Consider the following 17,866-nt stretch of genomic DNA (forward strand, 5'->3'; position numbering starts at 1 on the left):
GCATAACATATTCAACTGCAACCTAAATATAATAAGATTCGAAAAACTCCCAAATAGCTCGATAATACACGAAGAATTAATACGAGGTATGAGAAATAATAAAACATGCAATGAGTGCCCTTTATTTATTTCTACATGTTTCAATGTCTCTTGCAAGAAAGGGACAACTGCACACGTTAAATATACATACAGAATTAGATGATAGTTCATACAAGAGAAATAACTCACACATCTGCTGAAATTTCAAGAAAAATCTGATTTCCAGTAGAACCTGACGGGTTAAGTTCTCGTTTTCTGCACTCCGTTTATACTTTACATGGCACTTACCCCTGAAAACTGGCATTCAGATAGCCACTGATCGATGTAGGTGATGATATTCTGCCTTACTTTGTTGACCGCGTCCGGGGAGGAGCAGTTCTTTGCATCACCTGAAACACAGGATGGGACAGGAAGAACTTCCAAATGTAAAAAGACGCGATTTGTGATTCAGCATCAGCTTGGATATAGTGTAGAGCGTGTGCAGACTTGGAAGACGGTGAACAAACTAGTGGAATGGAAGTTAATGATCACGAGCAAATACTAGAACTTAAAGCATACAACATACCCTTGGGAACCAAACGAGACTGAGGACAGCCACGCATGTCCGAGCCATGGCCACAGTTATGACACTTGATGATGTATGCAGGCACTGAAAAATGAAGAGGAATGGGTTATGATAAAGTAGATAACAATTGTGAACGACATCTTCCTATTAGAGCATTCATTAAATAAAAGAAAAGATCTATAGAGGCAACAGATACAAGTGGTGTTTGGACTCACTGTCGCGTGAAGATGTCTGTTTAGATGCATGTCGCCAAGGGTCCTGTGAACCATTGGTGAAGATAATTTTTGAACCTGAGCATGTACATTTGATAAGGAAGACAATGAATCAGAACACGATGAACTAGCTATTATATACTGGAGAGGAAGAGCTTTGAGAAACTAAGAAATACATATTTTTGGATAACAGAAGCAGGATAAAAACTTTAAAATTATTTAGAAAGAGAAATAGTTAAATAATGTTACCAGCAATATCTTTGCCTCCATAATACAAATTTGTTGCATTAACATCCGGGCCAGGCATATCATCCCCAAAGACCTTTTTACAGAGATCCAAATGGTATCTGACACTCAATTTATTTCATTATAACTTGTTAGTTGGATGCACAAGGACAGCAGTAACGAGACATCAGGAGGAAAGGAAGACTCTTGGAAGTTGGCACGTAATATATGTATACTTGCCTAGTGTCAATTTTTGACGAGCGGATACTATCATTCGCAGGTGCAACTTGAAAATATGCAACTTCTGTGCACACTTGGAACCACCACAATCGAGCAGAGCTGCTGCTGCTGCTTATTTTGTCTTTCTTCAACTGCTGTTGGTCATAAGTCTCAACATCGACACCAAAATAGTCTATGTAATACTCCTTTACATATTTGGCATATGCTTCCTGAATAAGAATATATCTCAAACAGTGCTTTCATGAAATAGTTCCAAGAGAACCAAACACAACCATGCAAATTTTTGAGCTTGCTAGGAAATACAATCAGTTGTAGGTTTAAAAAATGGCTTACTACTAAATCATCTCCAGCTTTCTTTGCTTCAGTAAGAGGGTTGCATAGTTCATCTGGATCTCCATATTGAATCTGCAAACAGAAAAGCAAGCTTAAACTGTCTAGATAACAATAATAAGTTTCTATTCAACAAGAAGTCGCCATCATTTGGTAGCTGTAAGAAAATGTACCGCTGTGACTGCTGCGTCTGCTAGAAAATACAAGAAGTCGCCGTCTTTTGATAGCTGTAAGAGAAATCAATTCATCATTGAATTCAGTACTAAAATCCAAGATTCCACACAAATGAAACTGAATGGAAACTAGAAAGCAGGAATTTTAAAAGAAGAATTCAAGTTTAGAAGAATATCATTAAAACTTGACATGAGTCACAAAATGTCATAATCTAGAAGAAAGGAATAATTTCAATGTATTAAAAAAACTTACAAATCTTTCCTGGAAAAGTATTTGTGAAAAAGTAAAAACTATCAAATATAGGGAACTTAATATTTTGGTTAATATTTCAAAGTTAGTTTCTAAATAGTCTATGTGGCATAACGAGTAAGACCAATAAGGAGAAAAGGATAAACATGTTTTTCTACCTTAGACGCGTTAAATAATTTCTTTAGCTCTTTCTGATTCGATTCAAGCCTCTGCTCAACAAGACTGGTAATCTCCTGCAAGACAGCTTTACATTCTGGACCAGCAGATTCACCAACCTGCATAAGAGAAATCATATCAAGAAACGGAACCTAAACCATTTTAAAGCAAAGTCGGGAGATAACAAATCATATCAAAAGTGAAATGTGGATCAACTGGAAAAATGACTATAATTCTTAAGAAGTTAATGAATCAATAGAGTGTTTCTTCACCTGCTCATCAAATTTTGTAAAGTTGTAGACAGCAAGAACAACACCTGAGCTAGCAAGACTTCCGCAAGTAAGATGTGGGAACTTCAAGCGGAACCACGCACTCATTGCTCCAGCATATGAAATACCAAAGACAAACCATGGATTGTCCATTGATTTGTTGAGCTTTGCATTTAACGATTCCTGAGAAATGAAAACAGAAGGACCAGATACTAAAGTTATTTAAAGAGGAAGATCAGTGGAAAAGGTGAGTAGCTTCTTGTAAGAGGAACAAGACTATTCAACTTCAGCTAATTACCTGATAATACTGTCTGAAAACAGCCAAATCAAACAGTGCTTGTTTTGACGAAAGATACCTCAGATTCTCCGTGCTGAATGAATCAAAAGGAGAACTCTTTCCATAGTAACGATGCTCAAGGGAAACCACAGCCGCTCCAAACTTCTTTGCTAAAACCTGTTAAATTTTCAAGGTTCAGAACTTGTTTTCACAAGTGCGGAACTGAAGATAAGTATCATAGCAGAAACTAAAGCAGACCCAGTAATTTGTGCCACTCTCCAGATTGCACATTTCTACTTTGTATTATACGTCTAACTAAATGTGCCATTTAAGATGTCATGAATAGAGCCCATTTCACCTAGTTCCAGTTATATATGATGAGGCACAACTACTGAAATATATTCCCAGATGTTTTCATGGACTGCAGACTTACCCCTAAATAATCATTACTAATCCCACTGCACACAGATTCTCCACATATCTTAACAAATATTGGACCATCAGGAGATCGGAACTCATCAAGATATTCATAATAACGTTGAGGAAATTGTCTGCGGTCCTGCAAAGAGAAAAACCAATGGGCTTAGTACATGTAACAAATTTTGACATATTTCTCCAGAAATATAGACTTGCTTGTTTATCCATTCCATAAAAAATGTACAGATAGAGATATCCCAGAAAACATAACACATGTAAACTAGCAAGTTTCCAGATATACCCACCCAACTTGAGTCAATAGCTGCTTCTATGCATAAAGATCCCAAAAAATTTGTGCATAAGATAGAGCCTCTAATATGTTTAAATTGAACAAAAAAACAAAAACAGTTCACATCCCGTTTTCCCTGTTAGGACACTACCAAATTATATAGCTGCATAATCACTTTCGCATAGACCAGGTAAAAACCATACCCTTTCATGATGCTAAGCTATATAAATATCACATCTCAATGGTTATTTTCAATGCTAACAACTTCATTTATGCAACCTATACCCCATTATTAGCCTCACTCTGTCATCCAACACACACGCGCGCGCACGCACACGCACACACACAGAGAATGAACACTTTTTGGCATTTTGCCCTAATTGCGCATGAATGCATACGCGGGACCTATAGTTTAACTGTAACAATAGTCTTCAATTACGTGAAATTGAAGCTAAAATGGGCTGAATCTTCTCAAACCACATCACTTTTCAACTACGAAAAACCAAATCGAGCACAAATTGAGCTTCAATACTGAACTAGAACCAAAATTGAGGTGAATTTCCATCTCAAGCACCAACAGCTGCAGCGATTAAACAATTCGGATTGAGAGATAGGGAGAAAACGAAGTTACGTAAGGGGAGAAGTGATCAATAGTTTGATTCATCCAGTGCTCTTCCTTGGTCAAATAGCTGCTGCTGCTGCTGCTGGTCTCCCGCACCCGAAAATGCAACTGCGCCGAGGCAACCGCAAAAATCAACGCTGAAATAGCAAGTGAAATAGCCGCCGCCGGAAACCTCATCGTGGCTTTTTAGCTTCTCCGGTGGAAAGAAATCTCGGAGTTGGTCACACCGATAACGATAAGACTCCACTGTTTGATGCTCTAATTTTTTTTACTAAACTTTTTAACTTATTTACGTTGATTGCTTTATAATTCAACAATTAATTTGAAAATGAAAATACTTTGTTTGTCGTAGCGAAGACAGAAGCAATAATAGAAAAATGAAAATACTTTGTTTGTTGTAGCGAACACTTAAGCAATAGAGTAAACTACAAAAATATCCTTACACTATAGGTTTATCTCGTCCATAATCTCTAGACTTTAAAAATATCACCGAGTTAATTTCAAAATTGGTCATTTTGACTATTTTTTTTATCCGAAAATGCCCTTTTGAGCATTAGGGTAATTTCGTCTTTTCACATTTTAACTGTTTCAATATGATATTATTTCAATGATGTACTAAATATGATATTATTTCAAAATTATCTTCTTCTTCCCTAAGTCATCCTTTACTTTATTTTTTTATTTCAATATTAGATTTAATTTTATAAAATTAAATCTTATATTGAAATAAAAAAAACAAAGTGAAGGATGGTAAATGGAAGAAGAAGTAAATTTGAAATAATATTAGATTTAGTACATCATTGAAATAATATCATATTGAAACAGTTAAAATGTGAAAAAACGAAATTGCCCAAATGCTTAAAAGGGCATTTTCAGATAAAAAATAACCAAAAGGACCAATTTCGAAATAAACTCTTAGTCCAGAGACTAGTGGTGATACTTTTAAAGTCCATGGACTATGGGTGAGATAAACCCATAGTCCAGGGACCATTTAATTAGTTCACTCTAATTGTACATAACTAGTTGACCACCTGTGCACATAGTATATATATATACTATTCATTCCGTGCGTCATTTAAAGTTCTATTTTGATTCGACATAAATTCCAACAAATTCTTTGACTTTGTGAATTAGAGATGGAAATGAATTAGTAGAATATAGATATCACTTTTATATATTATTGATTTAGTTGAAAGATGAGATGAACTTATTTATGGGCTATGAATGGGGAAAAAAATGGAACTTTAAACCGTGGACATGCCGAAATCGCATGGAACATTTTTTCAAGGACGGAAAGAGTAAATTAAATATTATTGAATTAAATTAAATAAAATACTTAAGTAATGCACACGTCTTATAATAAAACAATAGATATATAAATGAGTGGAACTATAAACACATAAAAAAGATTATCAAATGTGTTTAAGACAAACGTGAATCTATACCAACAAAATAATAGGTATTTATAGAAAAATCAAATAAGATTAAAACCTCTTACAACATCTCTTGTTTCCACAAATGAACTAACAATAAAAAAATAGAAAATATCAATAAATACAACATAAAAGGGAGGAAATATATAATTTTACTATTCATATTTACAACATGTATAAAAATTAAAACATCATTTAGTGCTAAATTTTTCATAGAACAAACGATTGAGAAGTCCAATTATAAAATATTAAATAGGAAATTAAATAGCAATAGACAATATGAACTATTGAGAAGTCCAGTTAAAAAATATATCAAATTGAGAATTAAATAACAATATTCAATATTCAATAGTAAAATATCATTTTACTATTTATATTACAACATGTATAAAAATTACTGCACATGCATAATTCACACAATACTGAAATCTACAATCAAATTGTTTAGAAATAAAAAGTTTATAGCAAAGTATATTGCTACACTAAACACACATGATAAAATTATACATACAAAACAGAAATAGATTAAAAAAATAAAACGAATAACAACATATCAAAATATATTTAAATTGAATTAGAAAGAAACTAAGAACCAATTTATTAGTCCATTGATATCAGTACCTGAAGCTCTAACGAAGTACTTCATTACTTAGTACTACTATTCAAAGTGATTTCTAAAGAAGTTCTACTGGTATCCAAATATAATTTGCAACAGATATATAAAATACAATTTTGTGACACTTAATATATCTGCAACTAAATTGGATGTACTAATACGTGCAATAATAAAATAGTCTATGAATTGGAAATAAATGGCCAACATAACTTAACCTTGATACAAATATTTATTAGGCTCCGTTCAGTATCACGGAATTGGGCATGCCGAGTTGGAATTGGAGCTTCCAATTCCAAATCCAATGTTCAGTACCACAAAATATTTAAATTTGGAATTGAATTACAATTCCAATTCCTCCCAATTCCACATTTGAATTCCAAATGAAAAGTAGATAATTGAAATTTCAAGTAATAATAAAATTGCAATTTCACACACACACACACACAGTATACACACACCACAGTCACACAGACACACCTGAAATTTGGAAGAAATTTTGTGGAAGTGTATCACTAATAATTCATGATTTTTATTTCTATAAATTAATTTAATTTATGTAGTGATTGATTGGGAAATGGTAAAGTCTTATACGGTGAAATGTGCACAATCTTCTGCCATACTTTAAAGCTTTTAGAAGATACCATAAGAAAATTAAAAGAAACGGAAGAAGGGGAAGGGACTAATAAAGGCAAAGAGTTCATTCTAATTAAAGAGCCGTTGTGCGTCAATCCGCTGTAATTGCCCCTTTGATTTTCAATTCTGATTAAATTAGTAAAATTTTGTCATTTCCAAGAGCTGCCATATAAACCCTAATTTGTAAAAGAGCCCATTCATGAAAGGTGCGGCGCCTTCCTTTAATTTCGTTAGGGTTTCTATCCAACAACCTATATAAGTACCTCTTATTTCTTCTTCCAAAACATCATGCGGCCGGGTGGTTTGAAGGAGTTAGAAATGGTCGAAGAACTCATACCCAACCGGGTGAATTTCACACTCAATAATACCACTCGGCCGGGTGGTATGCTAAAGCTTGGCGAAGTCCAGAAACTCATACCCGGCCGGGTGATTTTCCGGTGGATTAATTCCACCCGGCCGGGTCCGTCGCTCTGGCGTTTTTCTGAGTGCAAACGCGATTTTTAGAAGATGGGAATAAGAAGGAAGAATTAGGTCAATTCTAGGCATTCTATTCCTCCGCCAAACACACACTCTGTCTCTCTGAAGAACTCTTGGAAGAAGATTGAAGATTCAAGCTTCAATTCCTCCGCTAATTATAATTTGTATCATGTTTCCCATTGTTTTTCCTAGTTTTGATTTGTTTTCTACCATGAACATGAGTAGCTAAACTTTTCATGTAGAATTCTTGGTGATGATGCATTGATTCATAGTTTTAATCCAATTGATTTCGTTTTATCTTGCTCTTGCAATTGTTTGAATTATTCTTGTACTTTTTCCTATCAATTGGGTGATCACCAATTGAGAGTGTTAGGGTTTTTAGAGTAATCGGGAGATGAAATATTTAATCTTGAAGGAGGAATAATTCACACATTAATTCAATAGAACTCGGGAGAGTTGAGATTCTGAGTGGGATCTTTAATCTAATCAAACTGTTGGAAGTTAGGTTTAAGAATTAGAAGGGGACTTCAATTATTACACCTAATCTACGGATTTCTCACCTCGGGAGGGGGGTTTAATCTACAATTGTGATAGATTCAACTATTTTGGAGACTATAAATGGTAAATCGGTTTCAATTAGGTTAGACTATGAGTTGTGCATCAGATCCTTGAATTCTGCATATTTCTCTATCATTTTCTACAACTTGCTTAATTGCTCTCTTGTTTAAGTGCTTTATTTTAATTTATGAAGTTATATGCTTTCAGTAGTTGTTAGTTTTAAAAACCAAAAATTCCTGATCTTCTGGATAGTAGTTGAAATTTGTTCGTGGTACTTAGGTTTACACTTAATTGTATCTGTGGGATACGATATACTCTTGCTTGCTATTTGCTACGATAACCCCGTACACTTGCGGGTATTATTTGGGTAAAATAAAGTTGAGTCAAGTTTTTGGCTCAAGAACACCCGAAATCGTATACCTTACGATTTGATGTGACTAGTGAGTACCGGGTAGTAGAGCAAGTGGTAGTGTCGTTTTCAATGGGATGGTTAGGGGTGTCAAAACGGGTAGCGGGTAACGGGTAATTCCGAACCCGACCCGTTACCCGCCGGGTATCGGGTACCCGTTACCCGACAGAATCGGGAAACGGGGCGGGGTCGGGTATAATAATTTTGGGTTTTGCGGGTATCGGGTATCCTGATACCCAACCGGGTAATCCCGATAGTCCCGAAAATACCCGATATATATTGATATTTTATAATTTTTTATTTTTTATTTTAATACTTGCTCTTCATAATGTAATTTTTTAAGATTTTAATATTTTAAAAATCATAATGTAATTTTTTATTAGTAATATATTATAAAATGATATTTCATAATTTTTTATTAGTAATATATTGATATTTTGATTTGTGCCGGAGATTGGTTGAAGACTTGATCTCAATTCTCAACAAAATTAAATAATAATAATAAAAAGTTTCAAGTGAGACTATTACATTCATCAAGTAGTATTTTTAAAAAAACATCTAAAATATACAAATAATATTTAAAAAAAGAAGATTTCAAAAAAAAAATGTTTCGGGTCGGGTGCCCGCGGTGTCGGGTGCGGGATACCCGACTCGGGTATCGGGTAATACCCGACTAACTGCGGGACGGGTATCGGGACTAACTTTTTGGCCAAAATCGGGTGCGGGTACCCGTGGGTACCCGTTTCGACACCCCTAGGGATGGTATACTGATGTGATTCACTGTGACGTGGTCCCTATGGATTTAAGCGATTTGTTACTTGGGAGGCCATGGCAGTACGATAGAAGAACCATTCACGACGGATTTAACAACACATACACGTTCCAAATTTTCGATAAGATGGTAACTTTGCTTCCCTTATTCCCTAGGCAAAACCTAGAAGCAAAAATATTAGAAGATTTGATACCCATGGAGAAGGCCACAATATTGGGTGACCCACCAATACAAGATACAAATGATGGATTATGTTAAGATGACAACCCTTTTAAAGTGACAACGTACCACCAATCTCGTGCTGCCACGTGGCACGTTATCTAACAATATTAGAGGCATATCCAACAATATTAATTTAGTATGCGTTTATAGATTGCATGATAGTAATAGGTGTATTGTTGTGTAGATTGTTGAGTATTGCTGTATAGGCATAGAATGTTTCAGTTGCAGTATATATATAGACATATTATTTTTTTATAAGTTATTTTGCTGAATAGCTAATACAGCAATACTCAGCACTCCACACAACAAGTCACGTAGTACTATCATGCAATCTATAGAAATCCATCTAAAACCCTTACTATGATATTGCTGGATACGCCCTTAATATTGCTGGATAACGTGCCACGTGGCGGCACGAGGTTGGTGGCACATTGTCACTCTAACTATGGTGGCATCCTAATGCTCCAGTACTAATGATTCCTCTAATGTTGTTGTTGCTTCCAAAGAAGAAAAGGAATTTCAAAGGGACTTCTTTTTCTTGACGAGCGCAAACGTCCACAACAAGTCTTGTTTTATTGATATTAGTAGCGGAAGTTGCAATAACTTTGCTAGCACACAATTGGTTCGACAAACAGGGCTACCAACTCAAAAACACCCACGACCTTATAACTTGCTATGTACTTGAGTCATGCGGTCATAACGGTGGAGGAACAAGTGTTGGTGCCAATTTCAATGGAATGTGTAATCCAGCCTTAGACAGCCTTGAACTTCCGCCGCCCCTCTTTTCCTTCCAAGTCAGTACATCTGCTCGTCAAGATCACCCAAACTCGCGGCAAAATACCAAATTCTCCCAGTCACTCATTCCTCACCGGGGATGTTAGGACTGTTTTCTCTCAAAATGCTGAACCACGGATGCTTCGGACTTAGTTTTCACGTGCAACTCCTGAAGGGATTAAGGCTTGTAACGGGGTTATTGGGCTGTAGTGTTTGGGGTGGATGTTCCTAAGGCTCTAAGGTTAAAAAACTATTACTTTATTTTGATGCGGGGGAACTGTGTGCATTTGAGCTTTTGGCTGTTACTTCTCTTTGGCTGGATATTTTCTGATATTGGTCTCCAACTGGTCAGTAGCGTCTTGTGGCTTCGCCACCCTTATTCCTTCTTTTTTTTTGTGGTCAAGTGTTTTTGACCATTTTCTTCAACATTCTTTATGTGGCTTCGCCACCCTTATTCATTCTTATCTTTTTGGGACCTGAAATCTCTTCCTGGTCGGGTTCTCCTTCCAGTTGACTTCTTTTTGCATGTCTTCCTGGCCACACGCGGTCACCTTACCCTAGGCATCATGTGGCAGCCACTCTTTTCTTTTCTGAACTGGTGAAAAGTGGTTCCACTTTAGGCTTTTAACTCACCATTTTAAGAGGGCTTTTGTGTTTGGCTCTAAGGATGGGCTTTTCTCTCATACTCGCACCATTTATACTGACTAGGAGATACTAAGGGGGGTGATTTCCGTTGTCCAGAGTGTCTTACCTCCCTCAATTCCCCTCACCGCCAGTTCGAGGCAGTTGAGTTTTAAGCCCAATCAACACATATAAAAAAAACTAGACAAAAACTAACACAAACCACACCTATTTACATGTCATACTGGCCATTGCATCCCCCCTCCCACTTCACAAGTGTCTGCCCTCAGAGAAGGCTGTGAAGTGGAAAAAAGAAATGGCTAGTATGACTGACTCACAGACACATTAACAACAAAAACACATACTTAGGCTAAAAACTTCTCACACTTAGACTATTCAATAGGCTAAGTAGGAGAGTTTAAACCCTAAACTGAACTCAACAAAATAACACATATATACACAAAACTCCTCACACTTAGACTATGAAATAGGCTAAGTGTGAGTTTACAATCTCACGAAAGAAAGCAACATAAACACATGCGTCAAAGTAGTAAACCCCATACTTCTCAGACTTAGACTATTGAATAGTCTAAGTGTTATGAATAGGGTTTACACACATATACTTCACAAATTTACTCTACCTAAAAACAATAGAATAACAAATAAAAAAAACTGAAATTAAAAAGAAAAAAGAAAACATACTGGTCAGTGGGGTGGTCATATATTTCCCCTGCTTCTCCGTGGGGCAGGGGTTGGTGCAGGTGGTTTTTCTGACTCCTCTTCCCCGGATTCGGATTCACTTCCCTTAGATTCTGCCGGTTCCTCGGCACCTTCCTCCTCTGTTTCTTCTACTTCTGTCTCGGCTATCCTTGGTTCATTAGTTTGGCCTCCGTGGCCACTCGGTCCAGCTCCTCGGATTGTCTTCCCTTGCGCTAACTCTTTCAGAATACTTTCCATCACATTTGTCAAGCGGGTCAACTCCGCTCTGGCCTGCCTATTCTCCTCTGCTAGCTCTGCCACCGCTCTCTCTAAACTCTCCTGCCTCTGCGCTTGAGCTTGCGTGCCATGGCTTGCTGCAACTCTCCCAGTCGGGATCGCATCTTCACCCATCGCGTAAAAATGTGGGGCTCCTTCTCAGATATAAACAGTGTTGGTTCGGACGAAAAAGGGCCTATCAAACTGACCACGGTGATATTGTTTCTCACAAAAGCTCCCAGCAGGTGACACATGGAAAGATTTCTAGCAGGATGTGTAGCTATGAGATGGCACTGATAGGCGGTCCAAAATCCCAGATGGACTCTTCTCTTGCGCTTGGTGCACCAAAGGAGGTAAAGTTCTGTCATCGACGTCCGGACGACCGAATTCGACTGCCCTAGCAGGTTGAAATCAAGATAAAGCTGAACCAGGATCAGGATCGGGTTGTTGAAGTGGATGGAGCGGGATATGGTGGATGTGACTTGCCCGGCATCTGGGTGAGTTAGTTTCACTCAAGCCTCCTGAGGTTTAAAGTCGATATGGCGTCTAGGAATTCCCCTTTCTCTATTCATCCAATCCGGCCCTATGGCATCTTCCAAACTACACATCCTCAATCTGACAGTCCACTCAATCAAACTCATGCTCGCCTCTGCTCCGAACAACCTAAAGCTTATTGACACCTCGTCTAAATCGGTAGTAACCTTGAATCTGAAAGTTGTGAAGAATTTCTTTGCTAGCCTAACAGGGATATTCGGATATCTATTCTCCAATAACCAATCAAATCCCAACGCATGCACATAAGATAGAAAAGGTTCACGGGCATCCAATTCATCGAGGGAAGGAAAATGGATTACCTTTCCACACTTAACTTGCTTGCTTCCGTCATCCTTATTATCGAAAGCATCTTGGAGCTTTTTGGAGTCGAACAACTTCATTTCTTCCACGAGCTCATCTGTAAGTTCCACTGCCCAGCGTCGGTACTTCAATCTCTCTACCGGAGGATGTATTAGCTCCCGATTGTTTTGTGGAAGCTGCTGCTCACCATACTCTTCGTTCTCTAGAGATATATCACTGTCAGAGTCCGTCTCTTCACTGGCAGTATATTTGCTGTCACTCGTCTCCATTTGGTGCGGTGGGGCTCTCTGATCTGATTCCGTGATGACGACGCCGGTGTTGACCGTGCGCTGCTTCTCGCTGCTTGGTTTCTTTGTAACAGGGGCTTTCCCCTTCCTTTTTCTTTCCTTGCAGTACCTTTCTTCATCTCTGTCTTCATCATCTTTAGTCTCTTCTCTGATTGTGTTGAAGGCTTGTCCTGGGCAGTAGGGTGGGTCTCCACGCGGATATTGGTACTTTCATCTCTAGGCTCGACGTGACCTACTGACTTAGATGCGAGGTCCAGACCCTCAGCCATCTGCTCAGTCTCCTCTCTCTGGTCACTCGGCGTTGGGGAGACCACTTCAGTTGCCGTCGATGCATCCTCCAAGTTAGTAGCTGGAAAGGATTTCTCCCCAGGTTTTGTGGGAGTCACCCTTTCTTCGCCACTTAAAACCTCAACTGGATCCGCTGCTGTGTTCGCCTTCGCCTTGCTGGATGTCCATTTTCCTAGGCATCTCTGCGATACTCTCTTCGGCTTTGACCGTTCTGTCTTTGGATCGCTCTTCAACACCAATTTCCTTCGAATTGGTTTTGGTTTTGACACTTGAGGTGCCACTGATCCTGGTACCTCTGTTCTTGCTACTCTCTCCTCCTGATCAAAGTGTGCATCACTCTCCCCTGCGTCTGGCTGGGGAGTCACTGACTGTGGTACTCGTTCTCCGGTTTGCATCTCGTCCACCTCGTCTACTAGCTGGTGGGCCTGGTCTTCTGAGTTGTTCCCTGTACTAGCTACTTCACCCTCTCCTACTGCCATTGATGCGAGGTCCAGACCCTCAGCCATCGTGGCAGTGCCATCTTCCGTCCGGCTTACTTCATCCAGAAGAGCCTCAAATTCTTCATCAGTCATGAGGCCTTGCTTTCTGTCCGTTTCATTCAGATCTATCTCTTCCCTCGCCATTTCTCGAGGAATGGGCTCCGCTGCCGGCGTTCTCTCTGGTTCATCTCCTCCCTCCTAGCTCTTCTGCTCCTCGCTCCTTTTCCCTTCACCTTTCCCTGGGTCAGAGTCGTAATAGGCGGAGAGGGGGTCAACATCCATTGGTTCGGTTTCTTGGCGAGTCGGGGAGGGTTTCGAGGGTTCTGATGGTGCGGTCGTCGAGGGAGATTCCCTATCTTGTTGGGTTGCTGCGGAAGTCGGAATGGAAGTGGGCGGTTGTACTTTGGGTTTCACAATCGGTTCTGATGCAGGTACTGCCGAGACTTCTCCGGCCATGCTCCATTTGCCTCTAATTCGGCTAAAACCAGCCAACTCGGCCGCCCAATCTCAATTCGGGTCCTGCTGTCTGAGAAACTCCGTCATTACATCCAAAGAAACCATCGCCAGAGCCTGAGGAATCGGCTCTTGCGGTCGTGGTTGTGGGCTCGGCGGCCGCTCTGCCGTTGGTGGTTGCAATTCTGGAGTTTCTTCCCGTCGGGTTGAAGGGGGTTTTTCACCGGTTTGTTTTCTTGCCATTTTCTTCTTCCCCATGGCTTGGATTGGTAGTAATGTGGGTGTTGGTTTCTGGGGAATGTTGGGAATTTTCGGAAGAGAGAAATTGCAGGTTTGTGAGGTGAAGGGGAGAGGCGGTTTGGATATGAGAGTGGAATGGGCAGTTGAGGGTTTGTAACCGGCTATGAGCGGTTTCCAGGTTGGCGCCGATTCGTGTGGGATACGGTTAGGAGTGCTGCCCCCTGATTGGACGTCGCATGTCCTTTCTCTACACATGCGCCCTCCCAGTTACTGTCCTCCTGCAAAGCTGCACCAAACCCTAATTCAAATTTCGTCCCTTATTAATTCACCCCCTTTATTTTCCAGATTAGTAACAAAGTAAAAAGGACACTTAAATAAAATTGGGAGTTTCACCAAAAAGGCATTCTGGTGGTCAGTACGTACTCCAAATTAATATTTGAGGTTCGAAAAAATAATTTTTAGATTTTAAAATTTAACTAGCATGAAAAGATTAAATTAACTACCACGTATTTACAATATTTACATTTTCCTTGGGCAATTTGGAATTCTACTTGGCCAGTAAGTGCAAACTTCACTAAAAGAAAAATAGCCTAGTGGAACTCCAAATTCCTATCCTACTGGTCAGTATGCAACCTTAGTATGTGGTTGCAGTGGAATCTCATCCGCTACATCCACCTCACTATTATCCCTAAACACCGTCAGCCTATGTCCATTTACGATAAAAGGTTCAGAGTTAGAGAGACTCCCTGAAATCTCCACTGCTCCATTAGAACAGAGTGCGGTTATGACATAAGGTCCTGTCCACTTCGACTTGAGCTTCCCAGGCATTAGCTTCAATCTCGACTAGAAGAGTAGTACTTTCTGGCCAACATAGAGGTCTTTGGTCCTTTGATTTCAGTCGTGCCACAATTTAGTTCTCTCCTTGTACCACATGGCGGAATCAAACGATTCCAATCTAAGTTCCTCTAACTCCTGTAGCTGCAGCTTCCTTTCCTTCTCACAGGCCTTAGCATCCATATTAACTTGCTGTACTGCCCAGTATGCTCGGTGCTCGATCCCCACTGGTAAGTGGCACATCTTTCCAAAAATGATTCGGTACGGAGACATTCCTATGGGAGTTTTGTAGGCTGTACGATATGCCCATAGAGAATCCTCTAACCTCATACTCCAGTCCTTCCTGGAAGGATTGACGGTTTTCTCCAGAATATTCTTTATCTCTCGGTTAGAGATCTCCGCTTGACCATTCGCTTGCGGGTGGTAAGGGCTAGATATTCTGTGGTGCACACCGTACTTCTTCATCAAGGCCTCGATTGTGCGGTTACAGAAGTGGGTTCCCTGATCTGATATGATGGCCCTTGGTACTCCGAACCGACTGAAAATATTGTTTTTGAGAAACTTAGCCACCTCCTTCACCTCACACGTGCTCGTGGCCTTGGCTTCCGCCCACTTAGAGACGTAGTCAACCGCGGCTAAGATATACAAGTTCCCATAAGACGAAGGAAAAGGACCCATGAAGTCCATCCCCCATATGTCGAGCAGCTCACAAACAATGACCGGGACTTGTGGCATTTCATCTCGTGCAGAGATCCCACCGGTCAGTTGACAACGCTCACAACTTCTACAGAATTCATAGGCATCTTTGTTGAGGGTAGGCCAATAAAATCCGCTATCCAGAATCTTTCTTGCCGTTTTCTTGGGACCAAAATGTCCCCCACAGGCCAAGGAGTGGTAATGTGTCAATACGTCCCTCTGCTCCCAGTCAGGAACGCATCTTCTTATCACTTGATCTGCTCATACTCTCCAAAGGATGGGTCGTCCCAGAAGTAGTATTTTACTTCACTTTTGATCTTCATTCTTTGAGCTTTGGTGACGTTTAACACTTTTGGAAGCTCTCCTGAAACTAAGTAGTTGGCCAGGTCCGCATACCATGGCTGCTGCCCTACTTTTTCCTTTCCTTTTTCCGTGACATACTGGCTAGTAAGCTTCATCACTTTTTCCCAATCAATTTTTCTAGAAGAAAAAATCACTTCACACACGTGTTCCTCCGGAAATCGGTCGTATACCTCCTCACTGCTCCCATTTTGCACTATCCTGCTCAAATGATCCGCGACTTTATTCTCGACCCCTTTCTTGTCTTCAACCTCCCAATCGAACTCTTGTAAGAGGAGTACCCATTGGATCAAGCAGGGTTTTGATTCTTTCTTGGCAACCAGGTACTTAATGGCCGTATGGTCAGTATAGACGATGACCTTGGATCCCAATAAGTACTGCCGAAACTTCTCGAATGAGTACACTACGGCTAGCATCTATTTCTCAGTGGTGTCATAATTCCTTTGAGCTTGATTCAACGTTTTAGATGCGTAGAAGATCACATACCTTTTTTCCTTCAATCTTCTGACCCAGAACAGCTCCCACTGCGTAGTCACTAGCATCACACATCACTTCGAAAGGATGCTCCCAGTCAGGAGCCCGGATAATCGGTGCGGATATTAGTTTCTCCTTGAGCAAGTTGAAAGCAGCCTTGTACTGTTCATAAAAAATGAACTCCACTTCGTTTTCAAAGAGTCTGGTAAGGGGTTGGGCGATTTTGGGGAAGTCCTTAATAAATCGTCGATAAAATCCTGCATGCCCCAGAAAACCCCTTATTTCCTTCTGGTCAGTAGGGAATGGCAGTTTGGAAATGACCTCCACTTTGGCTTGATCCACCTGTATACCTCTCTCTGACACCACGTGTCCTAGGACGATCCCTTCCGTGACCATGAAGTGGCACTTCTCAAAATTCAAGACTAGGTTCTTTGCTTGACATCTCTCCAGAACTACGTCTAAATGACGAAGGCACAAGTCAAAAGAGTCTCCGTAGACTGTGAAGTCATCCATGAATATCTCTATGCACTCCTCAATCAGATCGGAAAATATGCTCATCATGCATCGCTGGAATGTTCCCGGAGTTTTTGCGTCTGTACGCATAGGTTCCAAATGGGCAGGTGAAGGTGGTTTTATCCTGGTCTTCAGGGTCCACATAGATTTGAAAATACCCGCTGTACCCATCTAAAAAACAAAAGTACTTCTTCCCAGCCAGTCGCTCCAACATCCGATCGATGAACGGTAGGGGGAAGTGGTCTTTCCTGGTTGCGGCGTTCAGTTTGCGGTAATCTATGCACATTCGCCAACCAGTGACTAGCCTTGTTGGTATCAGCTCATTTTTCTCATTTTGAACCACTTGGATCCCTGACTTCTTGGAAACCATGTGGACAGGGCTGACCAACTCGCTATCGGGCACCGAATAGATAATTCCCAATGACAGCAACTTCAAGATTTCTTTCAATATTTCTTCCCGCATGTTGGGATTCACCTTCCTCTTCGAGTCTCGATGTGCTTTCGCTCCTTCTTGTAGCCTGATATGATGCATGCAGACGTCAGGGCTTATTCCCACCAAATCTGTAAGGCTCCATCCAATTGCTTTTTTGTTCTTGCCTAGAACGGTCAGTAGCCTTGCCTCTTGTTCTTTCGTCATGCTGCTACTGATAATCACTGGGTATGATTTTTCCTTCCCTAAAAAAGCATACTTCAGGGTTGCTGGTAGTTTCTTCAATTCAACTTGTGGAGGAAGTGTGTCTGCGGGTAGAAGGTTCCTTGCAGCATCTCCCTCCTTCTCTAACTCTCCATCTGAAAATTCATCTGTACTGGCTGGTAGCTGAGCCCCTGCGGCT

General features: G+C 40.2%; 1 protein-coding gene across 1 annotated transcript; it reads right to left on the reverse strand.

Annotated features, from left to right (window-relative positions):
- Positions 1 to 96: 96 nt before the first annotated feature.
- On the reverse strand, positions 97 to 4,377 carry LOC121768729 (probable serine protease EDA2). The gene is made up of 12 exons (XM_042165268.1): positions 4,074 to 4,377; positions 3,170 to 3,295; positions 2,758 to 2,913; positions 2,463 to 2,642; positions 2,193 to 2,309; positions 1,785 to 1,838; positions 1,615 to 1,686; positions 1,282 to 1,490; positions 1,066 to 1,163; positions 820 to 894; positions 605 to 688; positions 97 to 428 (listed from the first exon to the last, which is right to left on the reverse strand). The coding sequence occupies exons 1-12, from the start codon at positions 4,239 to 4,241 to the stop codon at positions 313 to 315; spliced, it is 1,455 nt and encodes a 484-aa protein (XP_042021202.1). The 5' UTR covers positions 4,242 to 4,377; the 3' UTR covers positions 97 to 312.
- Positions 4,378 to 17,866: the final 13,489 nt, after the last annotated feature.

Source organism: Salvia splendens, chromosome 15 (assembly GCF_004379255.2).
Source record: "Salvia splendens isolate huo1 chromosome 15, SspV2, whole genome shotgun sequence".
Taxonomy (NCBI): domain Eukaryota; kingdom Viridiplantae; phylum Streptophyta; class Magnoliopsida; order Lamiales; family Lamiaceae; genus Salvia; species Salvia splendens.